The sequence below is a fragment of the Pecten maximus genome, chromosome 11, assembly GCF_902652985.1.
Source record: "Pecten maximus chromosome 11, xPecMax1.1, whole genome shotgun sequence".
NCBI classification, from domain to species: Eukaryota; Metazoa; Mollusca; class Bivalvia; order Pectinida; family Pectinidae; genus Pecten; species Pecten maximus.
Genome location: NC_047025.1, coordinates 29,116,218 through 29,141,832, shown reverse-complemented (window position 1 = coordinate 29,141,832; position 25,615 = coordinate 29,116,218). Strand labels below are relative to the sequence as shown.

General features: G+C 35.4%; 1 protein-coding gene across 2 annotated transcripts in view; it reads right to left on the bottom strand.

The window, feature by feature from the left end:
• The window catches only part of LOC117337914 (retroviral integration site protein Fli-1 homolog), a gene marked incomplete at its 3' end in the record, with an annotated part of 39,788 nt that extends 15,339 nt beyond the window's left edge, over positions 1-24,449 (bottom strand). The window contains 3 exon segments of one of the 2 annotated variants that reach the window (XM_033899057.1): positions 229-444; positions 22,536-23,388; positions 24,315-24,449. In XM_033899057.1, the coding sequence (XP_033754948.1) occupies positions 229-444; positions 22,536-23,388; positions 24,315-24,317 (1,072 nt within the window). 2 annotated transcript variants of the gene reach the window in all.
• Between the last annotated feature and the right edge of the window lie 1,166 nt (positions 24,450-25,615).

Genomic DNA, 25,615 nt, shown 5'->3' with positions numbered 1-25,615 from the left:
CGGATGTAGGGGCACTTACTGTCCGGATGTACATATATAATTGAGGTATGGTTATCCGGGGGAGGGGACACTAACTGTCCCGGGGGTAGTTGAGGTATGGTTATCACTGAGTAGGAGACACTTTCCGTTCCGGAGGTATTTATGAAGTTGAGGTATGGTTAACCGGGGGGAGGGGACACTTACATTCCCGGGGGTAGTGGATGTATGGTCACCCCCGGGGACACTTACCGTCCCGGAGGTAGTTGAGATGAGTAAGGAGACAGTCTGCCACACTCGTGTTCCATCCACAGATCTGTACAAATTGGGTGTGGTCATTTGTGAGGTTACACAGCTCCCTCCCGTCTATATGGGGGAACTTGCTGACGTCTAGGTCACGTAATTTGTATTCCCTAACAGCCCATTCCAGCCACTCGCGCACGTGAGATGTCGTCCAGTGGGTAGGATCTGCACGAATAGAGATGGAATAGATAAAATAAAGACTATACCGTATTTGTAAAAGTATCAGGCAAACTATGCATCAAGTTCCTATCAGTAGTGTGTATGTACATATACATATCACCATCCAATTTACATGTTAATACCCAGTGAGAATATGACCAGTAACACACCACATTTAATATTCCGAAAACAGAGAAAACGAAACTTTGCCATCAAAGTGAATAAATATCATTATGTAATTTTCGGAATGAACTTTGTAAACCGACATGTTTGAAATGTTCTTCGTTGTCCTCGCACATGTCGTGTAGGACAGCCATGTCATGTACAACCATGCATTGCCTATTATCTATCGTGAAACAAAAGGATTTTAAAACCTTGAATTTTCTATTTCTTTGGGCGACGAATTGGCTTAGTCCTAAGACAAATTGAACACCAATAGATATTTATCAGCTCTTTAAAGATAAAGATAACATATAAAGAATCGTTGTTGTACTACAGATGGCTAATGATCACATTACCTATATTCATAACGACACCATATTAATTACCATTTCCGGATACTAACAATCCTTTGACAGAAAGTAAGAAGAACATACATTGTAATTTGATAATAATTTGTGAAACATTTTTTGTTCTCTTTGTAACTAAATTTAACAATAATTTGTTGAAGAATGGCGACCGATCAATTTAATGTTGTGATTTTTGCTTGTTTGTTTAATGTTTTTTTTTCTCTCTCTCTCTATCTCTCTCTTCTGCTTTATCGGCGTAAACCGCTTGAGAAACCTCACTGTTGGCATGGGGGGAATTTGAAAACAACCTTAGTTGGAATATAAAAATGACAATCTTTGAAAACTCCTCATTGACTAAAAAAATATCGGTTTAATTTCAATAGCCGGTCTGACAGAGACAACATAGTCCACTCCCAGCGGGATACAGAACGAAAACAGCGATAAATACTCGACTCTATCACCAACCAACGGCCGAAACGAAATTCGGGACTCTGCTTTAGCTGGGAGGCGTATAATTACATCGTAGCAACCTTTTTTTATTTGAGCTGACACGTGACTGCTTGGTTTTTTGTTGACAAGCAATTAACATCTGCTGACCAAGTCAGTGGTCAAGAAAATTAACTCATTGTCCAGTTGACGGTCATCTCGGGAAAGCATGTGTCATAATTCACATGTCGAGTCCAGAGTAGCCAACAATAGGTGATGTCAGAGTTAGCAAACAGTCCTTGTGTTAACTAGAAAAACAGTGGCCGGAGACTTCTTGTCCGGTTACTTTAATTGATTGTCCGAGTATTTTACATACAAAGGTGACAGACTGGTGTGATACGTAACACATGGTCAGCGAGCTTAACAATAATCATTAGTCAACAACAGTCTCGCAAAAGAAAAAAATACCTTTTTACATCCTTGTAATTGGAAATAAAGATGGTCATGCCTCAAGTGGATTTTTTTTTACTATATTGTATATTGCGACACTTCGAAAAAAATACAACATATTACTCCTACTTACTAGTACAATGTATATATGATAATAATGTCTGAGGAAACAAGATTGGTGGTCCCATACCACGCTCGCCTCGGTGAAAAGAGAAAAAAAAATCAATCACACATTTCACAGTGATTATAACGTTAACGTAAAGTGTCACTGGGACAGACAGATACGGAGGACAAAGTGGGCATTACTGCTCACGGTACGTGCTCAACGTTTGGTTGATCTTCATATTATGTTGGTTTTTATTTAGTACACACTTAGTACACGTACTCTCGTCGGTACGGGAAGCTTACTTTGAGCTGGTGGAATATTCCCAGGCGCGGATACAGGAATTTTTTTTGGCGAGGGGTCTGGGGGACAAAATTTCAGAAAATGAAATGATTATAGCAAATTTTGCAATCTTTCGGGGATAAGATTTTCGATAAGCTATTAACACATGGTGTAGTATGTAGCTTAGGCTGACCACCAGACCCTAAGATGTTACTCAGAAATGCAAAAGAACGTCGTTCATACTGTTAAGAAAACTCATAGAATTATTTTTGTTTTTGTTGTTTTTTTAATTTGCTATACTGTTTGGACAGCCCATAGGATTATTGGTGTCTGTTTTCCATTTGCCATTTTAGAAACCCCATATATTTCTTTTTTTTAATTTGCCAAACATTTTAGAAAACCCACAGAGTTATTATCTTTATTTTAATTTGTAACACACTTTAGAAAACCTATTGACTTTTTAAACTTTACTACACTGTTTTGAAAACCAATGGACTTTTTTCTTAATTTCCTATCCTATCAAAAAAAACAGATCTATTTCTTTTAATTTGCTACACTGTTTAGAAAGCGGATTATTGGTGGGGTTTTTTTTTCAATTTGCCATACAGTTTTGAAAACCCGTAGAATTATTTTTTAAATTCCATACAGTTGCCATAACGTGTAGAAAACTCATAGAGTTATTGTTTAATTTTTTTCAGTTTGTAAAACTCCGTTTGTCCATATTCAAATAGAATAGTAACGAAGGCTGATGATTTAACAAAGTACGATAGGAAAAGTTCCTGAGAGTCCTCACAAATTGATGTAGGGGAGCTTACTCGTACTTTCTTGAGACTCGCTGTATCAGATAATTTGGAACGACATGCGACATTTTAATAAAGTTTTGTAAGAATACTTCCTGTTATTTCAAAATAATAATATTCCCACATATCAAACCAAACGTAACGTTAATTTAAGTTCTTGTCAACAAGATAATCTGAAAGCAATACTCGATACGCCATGGAATGCTCATTTTCTGTGCTTGGCCAAATACAAGTTTGTGTAGAAAATTACATCAAAATGTCATTTCGTTTACACTAAAACAACATATTTATACGACTGATACTGCTAAAGGCGCCAAAACAAGTGGCAGCTATTGTAGCAAGAAAATTTAAAACAAAGAAGTGTTACAGAGGAGACGAAGCTAGCTAGGCTTTAAGTGTTAAATCTTCGGCAAAGTGCTGCTATATACGGCGGTTCACTGTTGAGAGGCTTTAAGAGGAATTGTTCCGATTTCATATAGAGGTTTCAGTATCAGACCCAGTCACAATATACAGAAACTGATTTGGGTTGAAAGTATCACGTTGCCCTTCAGGGCCAATTTGCCGTAAAAGCTGTTAGCTTGCCTTCCAGGCCCAAGTTTTATTAATATTCCATAACTTTACGAAATTCCTTAACTTTAAAATTTTCACGTGAAATAGGACGGGGTTCACGCTGGACCCAAAAATCATTGGCCATTTTGACAAGATTTCAGAAATCGTATGGGCCAAAACATAGAAAATTTGTGAGTTTTGGTGGGTTAAATGGGTTTTTCTTTAATTAAAGGGATTTCCTTCAGTTAAAGGGATATTTCAGACAAGTTAGGATTTTATAGGATGCTTTTTATCAAAAAAGAACAAGTAAAAAAATCATCTACTTAAAATGGCCAAAAAGAAAAAAAAACGCATCAATTTACCATATAAACCAACATATACAATGTAATATCAAATTTGTGCCAATTCTTTATAGATATAATGTTACAGGTTTGCGTTATATTAGCTGAACAGTATGAAATATTTTGTACATCATAAAATCGACAGGAAATAAACTTGAGGAAACAATGAAATTGCAATCCCGGCACAATTTAAAAGCGAACAGCGTAACACTTGTGCATTTACCCAAACTTTGTATGGAATCTATGGACCCGTGCACTTCAGTTCCGGGTTCCCCAACGCGCTATGTTTATGCGGCCTAATTTCATATTAGCCGGGGTAACATAAATTTCGCTAGTCCAAAAGTGTGGAATACACCTTTAAGGAGCGTTGATGATCTCAGTTGACGCTATTACATGTCATTATACTTAACTGAAATCTAAAATATCCTTAATTAAATGTTAATTTCGCTGTGAGAATGTCCCCGATAGAGCACGTGTTTGGCCAATTGTACTTTGAAACACTTTCCAAGAGATATTCCGTCCCTCTCACACTGAGAACTGGCTCGTCATCAATGACCCCGTTCACTGAGTCGTCTTCTTTCGGATCTATTGACAATGGTGACTAAACCTGATTCATACCGAGTAGATTATAACACACTAATTGTTCTAGATCACCAGACATGTGAAGATGACGAGTGTCATGTCTGTCCCGTGGTCGAAGAGTGTTCATCCCTCCTCCCCGCAGATAAATAATTACACTGTAAAACGTGATCGAGTTCGTGAACTATAAATATGATATATGACATATACCATTCATACCTCCACACAATACCGGAAGTGTTTAATGTTATCCTGAATAATTACTGGCCTTCTACTGTTATCTTTAATCAATCAAAGATTCAAAATCAAACAATACTTTCAGTTCTAAGATACATTAAGTTAAAACATACAACCGTTCAATTAACGATAAAACAAATACTAAATGAACTTAAAACATATCTTATTTTAAAATAATGAGGTACAAGATATATTCCCTCAATGTAACCTTTTACAAAACTTGCGAAACAAGTTATATCAACTGATATATTCACTCTTGTTGGCCTGGATAGAAGCGCGAGAGGTCTAACTGTGGGAGAAGTACTCGGGGAAAACCTACGTGATCGGGCAGGTGACCCCATACCTTTTCACGTCCGATCGGGGAATCGAACCACGACCGCCTAGCTTGTGATACCAAGTGTGTTAATTACCTCTGTGCCACCCGACCACCCACATATCAAGTTCAAGTTCAATTTATTCCAAGGACCTATCGGCCATATCACTTTCTGTTCATCACCGATAGAATCTTACCGTACCGTCTTGGTAGAAGATGAGCGCCCTATCCATTACGACACCACATATAGAGATATATGGGAAGTCTTGAAGTATGCGGAGTAGACACTGCTATCATATAGTGTGCATTACGTATATATATCACATAATATGCACCGCACTCTATACTAAACGAAACATCATTATTGACAGGATATTGATTCTAATATATAACGCATGTTAATTTCGTCATAATTATCTAAACAACAGGCCTGGGAAGCTGCATGGGGTTTATACATAGCGTGTTACATTGCACAGAGCCGTGGTATTGTGATTAGAACAGGTACATAGATGTAACATAACATTACAGACTTTTAAAGTTAACAACTATCGGCGTACTTGTATTAAAAACATCCCAGTGTCATCGAAGTCCCTACACGTGGTCTCCTAGACATGTGTTCAAGGTCCGAGACGGAGCACCAGATTGAACGTAAAAGCTAATGAGCGGCGTACTACCGGGTCCCGGGTTTCTAATGACACAATTTGTAAAGTGGGTTAGAATGTCAGTAAGGGATTCATCGCTAGAGGAAATATAGAAGATAATTAGGGGAAATTGTTAAGAAGTTGATATCCACAGTCTACCCTTACCCCACTTACAGAACGGATGTCGTATTACTTTTGAAGTACCGTTACCAAAATCTCGACAATAGTTCAAATGTCTTTCTCAGCTTAACTTCAAACGATATTCACATGGCCAGTCTATATTAATGCATTAATGTAACAATATCAATACCTTATGTTAATGAGAGAAGAAAAAATGGAAAAAGACAAAAACATGAATGTAGAATTGTAATGGACGAGGATGGTGACCGTGGGCAGAATAATGTTTAGACGCTTAGTTAGTTATTACGACCCATCAACACCGTAAAGGTCATAAAGGGTGAGTAAAAATGGACAGAAAAAAACCATCAAACAAACGAAATATGTAACAATATATTGGTATAATCACGTTTATTATACATTTACGTTTTTTTCTCTATAGAAAAATAATGTGATAATTTGACTAGAGAGGATTGTGCATGTGTTCCAGGTCTATCACACCGTGTAACAGTTCGAAAAAAACTATCGCACCGCAAACTGTCACACGGCGAACTGTCACACCCCTGCTGTAACGTCGTCAGAACGTTTGAAAGACACAACGACATGCAAGCGCTTAATTGACACAGTTGTTTGTTTGAACCTATCTTCAATTGAATTGAACCTATCTCTAATTGAATTGAACCTATCTCTAATTGAATTGAACCTATCTCTAATTGAATTAAACCTATCTTCAAATACAACATATCCTTAATTAAATTAAACCTATCTTCAATTCAATTGGACCTATCTTTAAATCAATTGCACCTATCTTTAATTCAATTGAACCTATCTTTAATTCGTCTCTTTTCCCTTTTTTTCGTAGTTGAAGATAGGTTCAATTCAATTAGAGATAGGTTCAATTCAATTAGAGATAGGTACAATTCAATTAGAGATAGGTTCAAATCAATTGAAGATAGGTTCAATCAGTCTTATTTATACCTATCTTTAATAGAATTGTACCTATCTTCAATTGAATTAAACCTATCTTTAATTGAATTGTACCTATCTCTAATTGAATTGAACCTATCACTAACTGAATTAAACCTATCTTTAATTGAATTGAACCTATCTTCAATTATTTGTAGATAGGTTCAATTAATTGAATATATGTTAATTTGGCGTTCCATAATTTTTTTAGTTTATGTACTTCTTTTGTAAAAGAGGAAGAGAGAATCTACGTTCATTGAAAAAATCTGACTTTGATATTCGAGTTGACTCACAAGGAAAGAGGTACGTGGTAATGAAGACAGAGCATCAAACCAAAAATCACAGAGGGGATGATTTACAGAACGAGCATTTCAGCCAGGCTAGGATGTGAAATACCAGGTAATTTAATAACTTATTATTGATCGATTGAAATTTTTTTAAATGTTCTTCAAAATTAATGTTTCAACAGTTGTAAAATGTTAGATCTACTATTTGTTGTCAATTGTCATGTAGGTTTTTAATTAAGAATCCAATCAAATGTTATCGTAAATACAACATATATTCAACAACACGCCAAGTTGCATGTATTAAACAAATTGTTTTGTTTTAATGTATTCAGGCAATGAGAGATGCCCAGTGGCTACCTTTGAAAACTATTTAAGCAAGTTAAACCCTGAAATTGACGACTTTTGGCAAAGGCCGAAAAAAGATTCAACGGAATCGTCTGCTGTGTGGTATGATGCTGTGCCTTTAGGAAAGAACACTTTATGTTCAGTAATGTCCAAAATCAGTCATCAGGCATCGCTTTCCGAGAGTTACACTAACCACTGCATCAGAGCAACATGTATCACTAATCTAGACCAGCATGGAATTGAGTCACGTCATAAAATAGGAATCTCGGGTCATAAAAGTGAAGGGAGTTTGAAGTCCTACTCATCAAAACTCAGCGACAATAAAAAAAGAGACATTTCAAAAGTATTAGCTGAAAGTACTACTAAATCTATGAGCAGACAAAACACAGTACAGAACAATCCGGACGTTCAACACTTGTAAAATGTAAATGTCCGGGAATTTGATGTTTCTCATATTGACTTTCTGGATGATGATGCTGTAAATGATCTTCTGAGTAAAATAAATGAGGGTTCCTATGATATAACAGAAAATAATCAAAACTCAAAGTCAGCGTTTTGGGGTGGGTAGCGAATAACTACTTTTATATAGAGAAAAAAACGTAAAGGTATAATAAAACAGTTATCAAATGGGGTAGTTCGGGCAATAGTAATTTTGTCAGCCCCGAAGCAACAACTGTTGCACGAGGGCTTCTATCGCCCTCATACCCATTTGATAAGTGTATAATATAATTTAAAACGACAAATGTGGATATGGTTACTAATTTCTCCCATACCTCACAGGGTTATCCGGTGGTTGCTAGGGAAAAGATTATAAGACTCTATCATATGTGGTCATGTAGGATAGGGATATTCCACCCGAGGGGTCACAAAATGTGGTAAAACCCGAGGCTCCGCCGAGGGTTTTACCACATTTTGTGACCCAGAGGGTGAAATATCCCTATCCTACATGAACCACATATGATTGAGTATTTTTCTCTCATTCCCCAACCTAAAATATGCAAAAATAGGCACTATCTGTCGATAGCTTTCTCAGATAGACGCCATTTTTTCTCAATCCAAACTTTTTTTTTTCTACTGCATATAATAAAAAAAGAACAGCGCCAATCGATTTACCATACCCCATATATGCAAACTTCGTTTGCTGTTCTAAAAACGAAGGAAACCATTCATTTCCACAGTCTAACGTTGTTTCAGCAGCCCTGTCATTGCAAGCGAAGCCAAATCACTTGATGTCGGCCAAGCTAGTGTGTCCTTTCGCGTGAAAATATAGTTCCATGTTTTATTAATAAAAAAACAATAAAAGAACGTGTTTTTTTTACATAATTTATATCATATACAAATTTCGCATTAGATCTGGCCTAGCACATGGAGCAGACGATGTGTTTCAAATCTATAGATAGATCTACTTTCGGTTCGGCGACCTACTTTTGTATCATTGCGCGCGCGTGGCTATCCTACACCGGAAGCGAGGTAATACACACACAGCAAGCATGGGTGTATTTACCTGGACAGACCAGTATGATACCGGTATGGATGAGAGAAAAATCGATCTTACACAGGGTGGGTAAAGACAGCCGGCACGCGCTATATGACGCCGCTCACAATAACGTAACGTCATCATTTTACGTTGAGTAACCAAGTCGTAAATGATGACGTCATAAATTTTGACGCACATTCCAAGGAGCACCGAAGATGGCGCGATGAAAAACATTCATAAAAACTTACGTTTGGTTGCAAGTATGTGAGAAAAGGCAAGCCTCGTGCTGACTGGCCAAACTCTTACACGAGGGTTGAGATATCTGTGTCCACGGAACACACCCATGATAGATTCTATTAATATTGTGGTATAGACCAACAGGTTTTTAAAAGTTCAAAATTTGTAAATGTATATGTTAATAGTTTCGAAAACAAATTCTAGACTTTCTCTTGTAGGTTGTCGATCAATGCAATCCAATAACAAGATGCCCAGAGGGCCTGCATCACTTACCAGGATTTCATTTAAGCTACAGTGTATATTACAATTGTTTTCCAATTTGCTGCCTCTCCCAAAAATGGTTCAAAATTGGGACCAAATCCTGTCAGTATTCAAGAAGAAAGATTTCGGATTTTTTTTCTCAATATTTTCCCTATCGGGCCCCGCCCCTCCGGTCCCAAGGGACCCATACCCTCTGTTTCTCCTTTACCCAATTATGCCCCAGACCAAATATCACCAATATCCATCCATGCGTTCAGGAGGAGAAGTGATTTAAAAGAAATGTTGACGGACGACGGACGCTGCGCCATGGCATAAGCTCACAGGCTCTTTGGACCAGGCGAGAGTTTAATGGTAAATGGTTCATCGCATGCAATGCACTGAGGGTTGTCCTCATGCTTCAATTAGTATAAATGTGTTATATATGTATGACTCACCCAAAGATGAGTAAGGATAAGAGTTTTAAGTATGTATATTGAGTGACCGAAACAGGAAATAGAGAGTTAGCTTTCGATCAATTTTCGAGTTCAATCAGTGATATTTGCTAACATAGTAGTATATAGGTTTACACATTTAATAATCATGGCTTCATTTAACAGTGGTTACATGTTTTAATCAAGAGCATATCTTTAAAACTGTTAAATGATTTTGTATGATTTTCTGTTGTTTTTTTCAATGGTATAGATTGGGTTCGCCTCACGATTGTAGACAGCCATTTGCATTAATGACCAACGAAAGGAACAAAAGGCAAATGTACTGACCAAAGACAGGAATAAAACACAAATGTACTGACCAACGAAAGGAACAAAAGGCAAATGTACTGACCAACGAAAGGAACAATACACAAATGTACTAACCAAACAAAGGAACAAAACACAAATGTACTAACCAAACAAAGGAACAAACCACAAATGTACTAACCAAACAAAGGAACAAACCACAAATGTACTAACCAAAGAAAGCAACAATACACAAATGTACTAACCAAACAAAGGAACAAAACACAAATGTACTAACCAAAGAAAGCAACAATGCACAATGTACTAACCAAAGAAAGGAACAATACACAAATGTACTAACCAAACAAAGGAACAAACCACAAATGTACTGACCAAAGAAAGGAAAAAAACACAAATGTACTCACCAAAGAAAGCTACAAAACACAAATGTACTAACCAAAGAAAGCAACAATACACAAATGTACTGACCAAAGAAAGCAACAAAACACAAATGTATTAACCAAAGAAAGCAACAAAACACAAATGTACTAACCAAACAAAGGAACAAAACACAAATGTACTAACCAAAGAAAGCAACAATGCACAATGTACTAACCAAAGAAAGGAACAATACACAAATGTACTAACCAAACAAAGGAACAAAACACAAATGTACTAACCAAAGCAAGGAACAAAACACAAATGTACTGACCAAAGAAAGGAACAAAAGGCAAATGTATTAACCAACGAAAGGAACAAAACACAATGTACTAACCAAACAAAGGAACAAAACACAAATGTACTAACCAAACAAAGCAACACAACACAAATGTACTAACCAAAGAAAGCAACAAAACATAAATGTACTAACCAAACAAAGGAACAAAACATAAATGTACTAACCAAACAAAGGAACAAAACACAAATGTACTAACCAAAGAAAGCAACAAAACACAAATGTATTGACCAAACAAAGGAACAAAACACAAATGTACTAACCAAACAAAGGAACAAAACACAGTGTACTAACCAAACAAAGCAACAAAACACAAATGTTCTAACCAAACAAAGCAACAATACACAAATGTACTGACCAAAGACAGGAATAAAACACAAATGTACTGACCAAACAAAGGAACAATACACAAATGTACTGACCAAAGAAAGCAACACAACACAAATGTACTAACCAAAGAAAGCAACAATACACAAATGTACTGACCAAAGAAAGCAACAAAACACAAATGTACTAACCAAACAAAGGAACAAAACACAAATGTACTAACAAAAGAAAGCAACAATACACAATGTACTAACCAAAGGAAGCAACAAAACACAAATGTACTAACCAAACAAAGGAACAAAACACAAATGTACTAACCAAAGAAAGGAACAAAACACAAATGTACTAACCAAAGAAAGGAAAAAAACACAATGTACTAACCAAAGACAGGAACAATACACAAATGTACTGACCAAACAAAGGAACAAAACACAATGTACTAACCAAAGAAAGGAATAAAACACAAATGTTCTAACCAAAGAAAGCAACAATACACAAATGTACTGACCAAAGAAAGCAACAAAACACAAATGTATTAACCAAAGAAAGCAACAAAACACAAATGTACTAACCAAACAAAGGAACAAAACACAAATGTACTAACCAAAGAAAGCAACAATGCACAATGTACTAACCTAAGAAAGGAACAATACACAAATGTACTAACCAAACAAAGGAACAAAACACAAATGTACTAACCAAAGCAAGGAACAAAACACAAATGTACTGACCAAACAAAGGAACAAAAGGCAAATGTACTAACCAACGAAAGGAACAAAACACAATGTACTAACCAAACAAAGGAACAAAACACAAATGTACTAACCAAACAAAGCAACAAAACACAAATGTACTAACCAAAGAAAGCAACAAAACATAAATGTACTAACCAAAGAAAGGAACAAAACATAAATGTACTAACCAAACAAAGGAACAAAACACAAATGTACTAACTAAAGAAAGCAACAAAACACAAATGTACTAACCAAACAAAGGAACAAAACACAGTGTACTAACCAAACAAAGCAACAAAACACAAATGTTCTAACCAAACAAAGCAACAATACACAAATGTACTGACCAAAGACAGGAATACAACACAAATGTACTGACCAAACAAAGGAACAATACACAAATGTACTGACCAAAGAAAGCAACACAACACAAATGTACTAACCAAAGAAAGCAACAATACACAAATGTACTGACCAAAGAAAGCAACAAAACACAAATGTACTAACCAAACAAAGGAACAAAACACAAATGTACTAACCAAAGAAAGCAACAATACACAATGTACTAACCAAAGGAAGCAACAAAACACAAATGTACTAACCAAACAAAGCAACAAACGCAAATGTACTAACCAAAGAAAGGAACAAAACACAAATGTACTAACCAAAGAAAGGAAAAAAACACAATGTACTAACCAAAGACAGGAACAATACACAAATGTACTGACCAAACAAAGGAACAAAACACAATGTACTAACCAAAGAAAGGAATAAAACACAAATGTTCTAACCAAAGACAGGAATAAAACACAAATGTACTAACCAAAGAAAGGAATAAAACACAAATGTTCTAACCAAAGACAGGAATAAAACACAAATGTTCTAACCAAAGAAAGCAACAAAACACTATGTACTAACCAAAGAAAGGAACAAAACACAAATGGTCTGACCAAACAAAGGAACAATACACCATGTACTGACGAAGGGACGGACTATGATGACAGAATTGCCACAGCTTTTACCAGCAGATCAGTCGCCATTTTATCACGGGAGCGTGTTTTGTAATCAATAGACAGACACCCGAAATACATTTTAGACCTGAAGTGAATAATGCAACTGAAAACTGACATCAAAGAAATAGAATAACCTTGAGCAATTGTATATTGCTTGCTCCTCACGATAATGCTTCCAAGGAGAAATGAATAGTTGCATAAGCCGATATTGTTATCCGCATAAAAATTGAAATTTCCACTTGCGGGAAACCAAATTTCAAAATGATGAGCTCGAGTCAAGATTCGAGGACGAAACAGAAAATTTCTACTTCTATGGCATAACAGTATTGAAGAAAAGGAGGCTTCATTGACCTAAAAACAAATGCTTTGAGGTCAATGTGGACTATATTGCAAAATAATATCAATGCATAGCATTTTGATATAATGTATACCTCATTCTATGAACTTTGACCTCTTTTTGTAGTAGCTCATTCCAGCTTTTTTTAAGTTAACACATGTTAAACGTCTGATCAATGTTGGAACTGTTTCCATTTGCATACGACTATTTCTCTTTGTTTTATGACCTGGGTTACATTATAGGTCACAAAAGCTCTTGAAATGCTGGCACGTGAACGGATTCGTGATAATAGATTATAATCAGTAAGTTTACAAATAGTTGCTTACATAATCAGAATCAAACAGTAGTCAACACTGTGCTAATGGGGACAATTAAGTAGTATACATTAACTTTGGTTATGTAGTAGAGAAAGGCTAATTACAGCGTAGAGAACCCTTTACATATAAACTCTCGTATGATGTAATTTACAACATTCTTTTTTATTAATAAAATTGGTCTATTAATACGTCTCGAGAGCACGCGCAAGTCATTTATTCAAGTGATCAGTGTCATGTTTCACTACATACTAAATCAATTATTTCAATAGTTATGTGTGTGATTGGGTCTAGCGCCTATTTCCTGAACGTCTTACCAACATTAAAGAGTACACTCGGCTTCCATTTCTATTGGGTGCATTTCAAAACCCTAAACTGTACTCTCAGTGCCCACAACTTGACCAATAAACACAGCCAAAGTCAAATATAAAAACGAGGATAACGATATGGCACCAAGACAGAGTCATGGAAATTCAGAATTTCGGAAAGAACAAAGATAAATGTATTTAAATGTTTTAGCAAATAACAGTTTTCAGATTTAATTGAACAAAGCGTAAATTAAAGATTGCATATATCACTACTTAAACTGTAACGCTGTGTTCCGAAAAAAATGGTAATTACAAAGATAGAGATGACGATTCCTGACTGAAACGACAAGTTAACAAGCAAACCCTAACCCTACAATACAGTGATAAAACTGGTGCTCTGATTTAAACAGATGACAGTAACAGAGTCCGCTACAAAAAGAGAAACCTAAAATAACGCTGACAGTATCCCAATCTTTGTAAGGAAAAACACTTGAGATTGTCACGAAACAAGTAACGTGTTAGTGTAAAAAATATAACTAAAACTCCCCGGCAACGTGTTCTTTAAATGAAAATTATCATGACAAATTGTTTACATATTACCCCATTCCAATCAATTACATTTTAATGAATATAACATCTGACAATGTCGTTTTTTGCCCTATTTAGTTCCAATGTCATGAACATCATCATACCAAGGAATGCTATTTTGATGGCATATGGGCAAAATATGGTTTAAATTGTGAATATTTAACCATCTCATTTTTTGAAAGAAGTGAAACATTTTACATGTCATCCGTAGACAGCTAGGTTAAAGTTTTTTTGCTTTTTTTTTTATACAAAACAGTGTTGTGTCGATACTAATGAGGATATAGTATTGCCATTTCCCGCGAATCTGCTGTCTTTGACATCGGTAACTTTGCGGACATGCTGAACTTGACAATGACCTTTGACCCATTTAAAAAACGGATTGCGACCTATCAGCGGTCTTTTGACTTTTTTCTAAAATTATGTTCCTTTTTACTTAAAATAAATTAAAATTGACCTCTTCATATAGATAGAATACTAACCAATTGATAAGGAACATAGTTCGCAATTTAAGTACATGTGTATCTATTATTAGCATTATTTCTGAGCTAATTTCCCTGAACCAGGAAACAAACGCAGATCTATTTTGCTTTCATCAATGTCCCATTAGCTAGTAACGTATCCCCAGCCTAATATACTTAACAGGCATAAACCAGTTATATTTTCTTTCCTTGTTTGTCATGTCAACGTGTTTGGGATACACGTCTTTCAGAAAATTACACTATAAGATGACTCTTAACTTGGCCCCTCCTTTAATAAACAAAAAAGTTAACAGGGCACCAAAATGGCTCACCTGCATGTGTGAAAATATCTAAGCTCCTTATAAGGAATGATGATGGGGATTCCATCAGAACGTTTTCAGCGGAAATGTTTCAATATAATGAAAATAAATGCACAATTACAGAAGGGAAGTTCTGTACACATTTCAGCGAGACACAGCGCAAACTTTATGGTTGTTGTTTGATTTGGTTTTACGTCGTATCGACAGCTATGACCATTAAAGAATGGTCTCCTCAAGATAAAAGCTTGTGGTGATTGTGTATGTTTTGGGAGGCTGCATGTGATCGTGTTTGTCTGCCTGTGATATTGTGGAACTGATGCCGAATTTATAGTGCTACCTCAATGAAGTACTCCTGGATACACCACTGACAACGGACCAACTAGGCGTCCCACTTCTAAAATTCTGAAAGAGCTTAATAGAACTCCTAATTTTATAGATCATGATGTGTCTTGGCCAAGGGAAACATCCCAAAATCTTTCTCACGCTTGCGAACGCGCAAGTAAAGGCCAAAGGTCAAGTCGGCGTCAGTTCCGGGCTATCACAAGGTGGCAAACACGAATATACCGAGGCCTCCCAAAAGACGCACTAACAACACGCATGCAGCTCGCACACAGGAGGTGTCCTTGAATGACCATATATGCTGATAGGACGTTCAACCATGCAAAGCAAACCAACAACCTTAAATCTGAACGTAAAGCAGAGACCAGGGAGTCTCGGCCAGTACATAACTCACTACCTGAGTAATCACAGAGGCGAATGCATAACAAAGACCAAATCTGTCAATGTCAGGGGAGACATCAGGAAACAATACCAACGATGAAAAAGTAGAGGAAACACAAAATTCCAAATAATTATCCGCTCACATCAAATGGAACTCATTGGTTTTAATATGCATTGGGTTTACTGTCCTGACAACAATCAGGGTCATAATAGGACGCGGAGATACCAAGATAATTGACATCAGGTAAATTTTGGTATCATTAATGTCTCTTAATGAAAGGCATAGAAGAAAACCTCGATTTAATAGAGGGACGACTATAATCGCTCCCAGCAATCAAGGGGTAGTTACATATATCAGACCTTAGACTCTTGAATGTTCACCTACATCGCATATACTTGGATTTGTCTTTGGCTTAGTGAACGTTGGGAAATTTAAAAAAAATAAGAAATACATTATTTTCAAATTGTCTAAGATTTTTTTTATCTCGCACCAATCCACTGCAGACGTTAGTCAGAAAGTACGAAAAGGTTATTACGTATCTCCGCAATATCACCCACCAACACGTGTTAGATACACACGAGCAAAATAATTGACATGCAGATCTGAACATGACGAATAGTGACTCATCACAAAGCGGATGAAAGCTCGGATATCGGCTCCAGTCATGTACTTGCTTATCTCACACCAGCAGGATTTTCTCATAACAATAGTTTTTTTTTCTATTTTGATATGATGATTTGGATTCACTGTCATTTTGATATGTATACTTCATGATATGATTTGGTGTTCACTGTCATTTTCTATCCATACACATAATTATCTCTACGCTCATGATGATCATTTGTATGTTTTGAGTTGATCATGGTAAATGTGTTAGACGGTTAAATATTCCCTAAACAGGTTTAATCAGTGACTGTCATCTGGCCTTCGTTGGTATTCGGGACGTCAAAGACTTTACGCCTTTGATGAAAAATATAGTGAATGTGAAATAACAAATAAAAAGATATACTAATTAATAAATAAATAAATAAAAACAAAAAGTACATCACCGCTAATTCGTTGTTAATTTACACTTTAAAACATTTTGATTAAAAAAGTGTTTTAAAAGATAAAAACAAAAGCAATATCAAACAAAATTTCCTTCGATGAACACTGTTTTATAAAAAAAAATCTAGATAATTCACTGTTGCTGAGCGTTTTTGGAACATCCTTTGCCTTTACCCTTCTTTTAAAAGACATGTCAAAGTATTGAATATACGGTGGTACGTAAACAAACTTTGACCTCAATCAGAATTAAACATTTCTGAGAGAGCATTATTTTTCTTTGATGTAATGGAGGATTGTCACCAAAGATTGATCGGGAGATACATTATATTAAATACATATCTTAAAAAATTTAAGGCCTATTTTGATTTCTCGAATTCTAGTTTCCGCAATTTTATTTCCAAACATCAATGACAAGTCTTTAGGACGAAACAACTGTATGATGCATATTGTGTTTGTTATTGAATATATATATATCATTCATCAGATCCACGCCGGATCACCGTGAGATAAAGCAGTCCCGATAACAATGCTGTTATTACACGATTTTACTGACACAAACTTTAAAGATAATTGATATCCATCGCATTCCATTTCAATATTGAAGCTTTTATTGATGACAGTACTCGTGCTTGAAATCTTCAAATTATAAATTCAAGTTCAATTACATATATGTACGCGGATTCATACAGTTTGTTTATTTATGTTTTCATTTACTTTATTTCATGATTAGTTAATTGATTAATGAAGATTTCAACCATTGCAGTCCTGTGTTATTGTCTTGTTCTTTAATTTCTAACGTAGATTTAGCTCTATGAAATCCTAGATATAAAACGTTGATATTGTCATATACAGTTCAACATAAATATCTACATTATAAAATACAAATTGGATGCTTCAATTATACCTACAATAATGGATTGAGGAAGTTAAATATATATTTTAGATACATGACTTTTCCCAAAATGTGATGCAATATTTGAAAATTTGATACTTATCATTTACAACGACTATATAACAATATCAGATTCGAGGATTATCAAGAGATTATATTTGCAATATCAAAAGACATACGATATTAGATGAAGAAATATCTTTAAAAAAAAAGATAAACGGCATACTTTTAGTGCTGGTGGTTATAATGTAAAACTGCTGGTGAAATAAATTAACGAAGTAATGCGTTTCAGCACGGATACCAAAATTATATCAGTTTGAATCATTTTTGGTGATAATAAGACTGCATTTGAATCAGGAATATAATGTTATTGATGTGTAATTTGAATAGATACATCCACTTATTCAGGTTGCATTCAATCTTAACTTTGTTTGGTTTTTAACTGCATATCTGCATTTTGCATTTACCGCTACATTGACCAATCACATACTTCATCTTGACCAGTAACACCACCTGTCGCGTCATATCTGGGACCAAAACAATATTTTACGGCTATGCCGAAAAACAATCAAAACGACAAAGGACGGTAACATTCACCACACCTGTAATGTTTACATAAACCATAAACAACATACATTAAGAAATGCTCTATACTATTTGGTAGCGGACGTTTGAATAAGTCATTAATAAATATATTTACATACAATACATATATAATTAAATACAAAAGTTTATCCAAATTATATAAACAAATATGCGGTCGTTTAAATTAATACACATTTGTAATTGGATACCTAATGTTTGAGCAACCTATACCATATACAAGATATTAAAACAGATTTACATATAAAAATAAGATTACACATGAAATAAAATAAAAATCACATACAGGGTATCTGTTTAAATCATAATTACAATACTTGATACTTAGGCTTGGGTGATATTTCTGAAATTACATAGCGGACATGTACATAAATTATACCTACAATATTAATACTAGAGATTGAAATATGTTCTTAAATATTTGACAGAAACAGAAACATAAATTATATATAAACTATTGAATACTAGGTTTTGAATATAATATATCTACAATTAGATGAAACGCCCTGTTATAATAATATGTTATAATAATATTTGATACAGGACATTCATATAACTAATATCTACAAAACTACATACTAGGAGATTAAAAGAATATATCTTAAACAGATACAAGGCATTTATATTAATCCTGCCTACAATATCATATAAAGATTAGAAAATGCTTTTTTAACATATATCTGTAATATTAATTATATTTATACTTAAAAAAATTAGATGCAAAACTATTATATCTATTCTTTCTACAGCATAAGACGAAAGAAGTTTAAATTTATTCATATTTAAAACTAAATACATTTACAGTTTATCCCCAAAATTACATACTATACTATAAGTTTGAATACATGACATTGTATATTTCGAGAAAGTTAAGGGCATTTACACGAATTATATCTGCAATATTGAATACTAGAATTTTCAAAATTTTAGAAATAAGATATCAGATACTTAAATGAATTATATCTACGACAGGATGTTAACTTGAAGACATTGGTTACGTGGCATTTTCAGAAGGCATAGTTAAACGTTAGATATTATTATAATGTTTACATAAATAGCATCATCTACATGTAGCACTATCTGTATCGACTATAAAGTATTATGGGATTGCAATTTTACAATCTGGTAGTTGACATGAATTAAAATAAACTTTAATAACATACACCGCTACCTTCGTAATACAACATTTTATAGCGAACACCTTAGTTTGGTTTGGTTCGGTATTTATTTTAGACCCGTTATGCAGACTATAAACGACCTTATTTGTATATAATTTGTTTAACTAGTTCTTTTTCAACTTTGGTCAGTATTGAACGTTTTGACACCCAGTAGGTTTATATGAAGGTGAGAAATTATGAAGACAACGCTGTGTAGAATGGACAGGAAGGAAAAAGTATTACGGTCCATCAGGAAACCTATTAGTCCTCAAATCTCTATGGCTTTTTTTTTTTTATTACACATGTATATTTATTGTTATCAGACATATATTAAAATGTTAAGTGCTACATGCATCTACTTCCAGCACATAACCATATCAATATTTATGTAATAATCAATCATCTTTAATGTTGAATGCAAATGGTGCACGATTGGAAACATGTCAAAAACAATATCATTTACATAGAGTACCCACTAGTAAATAGAAATATATAAAAAAAAATTGAGTGGACAATTAAAAAATAGGAAACTTGATACACTTGAAAATGACGTAGATTTTGTACAATTGACGAACAATCAAAATAAAATATGCAAACAAACATACGATTTAATCAAAACAATCAATTTCCGACAGTCATCAACATAAAATATACCCACAACCAACAACATAAAATAAAACCACAACCAACAACACAAAATATACCCACAACCAACTAACATAAAGAGACCCACAACCCTCTAACAGAAAAGAGACCCACAACCAGCAACAGGTAAAGAGACCCACCAACCAACAACAGAAAAGAGACCCCCAACCAGAAACGTAACACAGAGGACCCACAACCAACAACCAGGAACAGTAAACACCAACAGACCCAATCAACACAAAAGGAGACCCACAACCAACAACAGAAAAGAGACCCTAACAACCAGCAACAGAACAAGGAGACCGACAACCAGGCCAACACGAAAAGTAGACCTCACACCCAGCAACAGGAATGAGACCCACAACCAACAACAGGAAAAGAGACCCAGGCAAACAAGAAACCGATAAAGAGACCCACAACCAACAACATAAAATAAAACCACAACCAACAACATAAAATATACCCACAACCAACAACATAAAATATATTCACAACCAACAACATATAATATACCGCCACCATCAACAAAAATATACCCAGGGACATTCACCATTAAATATACCCACAACCATCAACATAAAATATACCCACAACCATAAACATAAAATATACCCACAACCAACAACATAAATCATACCGCCAGCCATCAACATAATTTATACAGCCAGCCATCAACATAATTGATACAGTCAGTCATCAACATAATTGATACAGCCAGTCATCAACATAATTGATACAGCCAGCCATCAACATAATTGATACAGCCAGTCATCAACATAATTTATACTGCCAGTCATCAACATAAATTATACCGCCAGCCATCAACATAAAATATACCCACAACCAACAACATAAAATATACCCACAACCATCAACATAAAATATACCCACAACCAACAACATATAATATACCCACAACCATCAACATAAAATATACCCACAACCAACAACATAAATTATACCGCTAGCCAACAACATATAATATACCCACAACTAACAACATATAATATACCCACAACTAACAACATAAAATATACCCACAACCATCAACATAAAATATACCCACAACCAACAACATAAAATATACCCACAACTCACAATATATAATAAAACCACCACCAACAACATAAAATATACCCACAACCAACAACATAAAATATACCCACAACCAACAACATAAAATATACCCACAACCAACAACATAAAATATACCCACAACCAACAACATATAATATACCCACAACCAACAACATAAAATATACCCACAACTAACAATATATAATAAAACCACCACCAACAACATAAAAGAGACCCACCACAACAACAGAAAAGAGACCACAACCAACAACAGAAAAGATACCCACAACGCACAACAGAAAAGATACCCACAACCAACAACAGAAATAGACCCACAACCAACAACAGTAAAGAGACCCACACCAACAACAGGAAAAGAGACCGACAACCAGCAAAGGGAGAAGAGACCCACAACCAACAACATAAAATATACCCACAACCATCAAATTTATAATATACCCACAACCATCAAATTTATGATATACCCACAACCATCAAATTTATAATATACCCAATTAATACAAAATAATACAACCACTATACTTTCTACAATATTTTTAATTTTTCACCAAACTGTCTCCCAAAAATATCATTATGCATATATTTTGCAAATTAATTTTCAAATCAAAAATATAAATAATATATAAATAAATAATGACATCATTTTACCAAAATAACATGATAATGACTGGAGTAGGTTGTTTGGTATTTCATGGTTTGCAATAGTATCACCATATAAACAGATGCAACTGATCTCGGGAATGTACGTATTAATAGCTACATATCGAGGGTTTATTTTCACTGTTTGGCATATACAGTATCTTACAATTAAAGCCATATTAGAAGGTGTTATTTTATTTCGTGTTTTGTACCAGGATTTGTATAGAACTACACTTATACCCCACCGATAACAACTACATCCACGATAATGATTGAGGCATATACGGTATGATATAAAATACGTAATATCAGTCAACGATATGACACTTGTTATAAAGATACGCGTCATAAATTATTTTCTGATTAAGTGATGCCACAAAAAATAGTAGAAAGCGAGACGAATTTCATACATATTGGCAAAAATATTTCTTAACTTGTTACGAATTTTCTTAAAAGGCATAAATGATCGTATGATAAACATATTTGAAACAACTTTGAATTATAATACTGAATGATGTACTCACCTGCCGGAACAATGACTTTCTTAGATTGTTCCTGGTGGGGAACGTCATTTCCCGTGCTATCTGATCTCGACCTGGGACACGTGAGATTGAATGGTTCATTGTTCATGTTTTTGTTGGGAATATCGTAGGGTGAACATGTGCGCTGGTACTGGGAGGGGGAGGGAGGCTTGACCGGTTCCATAGGATACAGGTGCTGTTTCATAGTCTGGGTAGAGTATTTGTTATAAGCATTGTTATAAGTTGTAGTGGCTACAGCTTGCATAGCGGTTGTGTCGAAAGGGTTCAATTCGTCGATGTCAGAGACCCTTGGAAGCATCGGATCGCCAACAGCATTGGTTCTGTTGTCAGAGGCGATAGGGTATCCCGTACCAACCGCCACATTGTTTTTGGGAGTGGCAACTAAAGGAGGGCCAGGGGGTTCGAAAGCAGACCGGCCAGGGTCAAAGGTACCAATAGATGAATTGGTGTCAATGTATTGTGCATTAGCTAAAGGTTGACAGTACAAAGTTTCGGGGCTTGTAACAGAGTAGTTACCCCACTGTGTGGGGCAGGATACCACAGGGGTACACAGTGGAACATCCACTCCACCTACCACTGAATCGGTTACCAGGCCCGGTTCCAACTTCACATTGACTGACTGTTTCCCGGCTAGTTCTGGCAAATTTGGAATAGTGCCATTGGAATCCGAAAATGTAGATGAGTTGCTGTTTTGTATGTTAGATACTGCTGTTTCTATTATATCCGATTCCCGGTCTTCGGATGCACATGTGCTTGCGACGTCACAATTTTCTATGTCGACCGGCGTCAAAGAATGCTGGACCGGCGACGGTGGACTTTCACACACCGTGGGATCCTGAGGGGAAATAATTTATGTATATGTATTATCAACCCTAATTAAACAAATGAGGTTCAGGTTCATTAAATACAGATACAAAATTATTAATAGAATACCTACTTTGGTGAACACTTCAACTAGTTCATATTACGTTTTGTGTACAAGTTGATGTCTATGTAAGCACATGTTTTAATACACGTGTTCGTCATCTCTATTGACCCCCACTTACAAAAAGAACTTTATCATAGCACGAAGATAACTAGTCTATCATAAATATCATCACGGTGTCAAAATACTTTACTGAGTACATTAATTTTCTGTATTGAATGAGCCAACTTTCATCCCCTTGTGTAGCGTTATATTTTGCTGTTATTAATTAAATATTAAAAGATACGGTATAAATGTCAATATCCACTAACCGATACATAGCATAAGTAGTGCATCTTCAAACATAAAATGACGAATATCAAATTATTTACAAAAACAACAAAACTTAAAAACCACAAAGGACACAATGTGAAATCAATACTAAACAACTAATCTATAAACAGACGGATACGTACAAACCGTGCCGAGAAGTAAATAAAAATTGTTAAGGGTTTGCAGATTTCCGCCGTAGATCTCGAGCATAACTTAACATCAATTAAATAAGTCATACATAACTGTATATCAAAATCTTAAAATTGACCGGAATATGATTCTTTCTCTGTGCTTTAGATTTCTTTCATATACAAAGCACAAAACGGAGGTTTTCAACTCCATACTTCCTATACTGCTTTTCCTATACACTAGATCGTTCCTGTGTGGGGAAGTCGCTCAAGTAGTCAACAATCTAACATGACACGACCGGGCGACAGTGTCAACTACGATAGGTTCAATTACACACAGCAATGCAGGTGAAACACATGTCTTAGTAGAGGCATCGTAAAAAATGGTGTACTTACCATTCCAAAGAAATAGGAGAAAGTGCCGATGGAGGAATGAGGAAAACAAGGAAATTGTCCGTCTCTTGTATGTAAACTACTTGAGCGGTGTTTGACGTAGCATGTTTAGAGGTTATTTTATGAAAAACTACTAATACTAATACACCAAAGCGGTCGACATAGTCAGGGCTTCGGCGAAAGGAAACGGCGACTTATCAGCACAATGCATACGAAGGGAAACTCAAGTGGCTGACAGGAAACCATCTACGTATCTCGTGTAGATAGTCCTGTACTAGGCCTGCCCACTTGTTGACGTGTAAATGCATAGAGATTAAGGGGCTTTGTTGTGTGCGGGGAAACTATCACCCTGGTTTGTTAGACAATATATGATGGAGCTTGAAAATGTGTCCAAATACTGAAACACTTATGCATATACGTATATATACAACTCGGGCCCCGCCATTGGTCCTCGGCTCATTGTTGACGCGAGGTCCGTGCTAGGCTGTGCTTATGCGCTCAGACTCCGAGTCTTATCTCATGGGCACAACCGATTGCAGTATTTACTAACTGAAGTACCCTCTCGAGATTTTGAATTTTCAGTTGTGACGGTGTGGCAATGCAGGGATCATCTCTCTTCCTCCATTTACTCTATCCGCTCTGTACTGTCCTAAAACCCATCGTCATCCCTTAGTCATTGTGAGTTACTAGAATGAATTAAGGATTGTTTGCTACCAGTATTAATATCGAACAAGCAAATCCTGTTGATGAAACTGGGCGACCTGATCAATGTTAACATCATAGATAATATACATTACATTATCTGTTCATAGGATATTACACGATACTAAAAAAATATTGTATAGTTCATTGACATAGTGACGGCGGAGTTACCGTTATTAAACTGTTTATAAATCGTTACATTTAGAGAAATTACCTTTCCATTCAATTAATACACACACAATAGGTATACCTATACCTAGCTGTCCTCCCTCTTCAAGGGAAATACCGAGGGAACTAGCTGTTTGGATATGACAATTAAAACATGTTCGTTTTTTGACACTTTTATAATTACTTAACTATTTTTAGATGAGACACAATTGAAGTTTTAAAGATGGACCGCAAGATTTTTTTATATGTTTTCCCAACACTGAAGGAAGAATATAGAAGGATTCAGAACTATGTTGAAAGCCGGGTTCAGTCTAAAGAAATTTTATAATAAAATGATTACAAATATTTGTTTCTGTACAATATGAAATGTGGAACCACCATTAACTGATGCTGCATTATGTGTGTTGTTTTCAATATATCGAGGGGAAATGTGC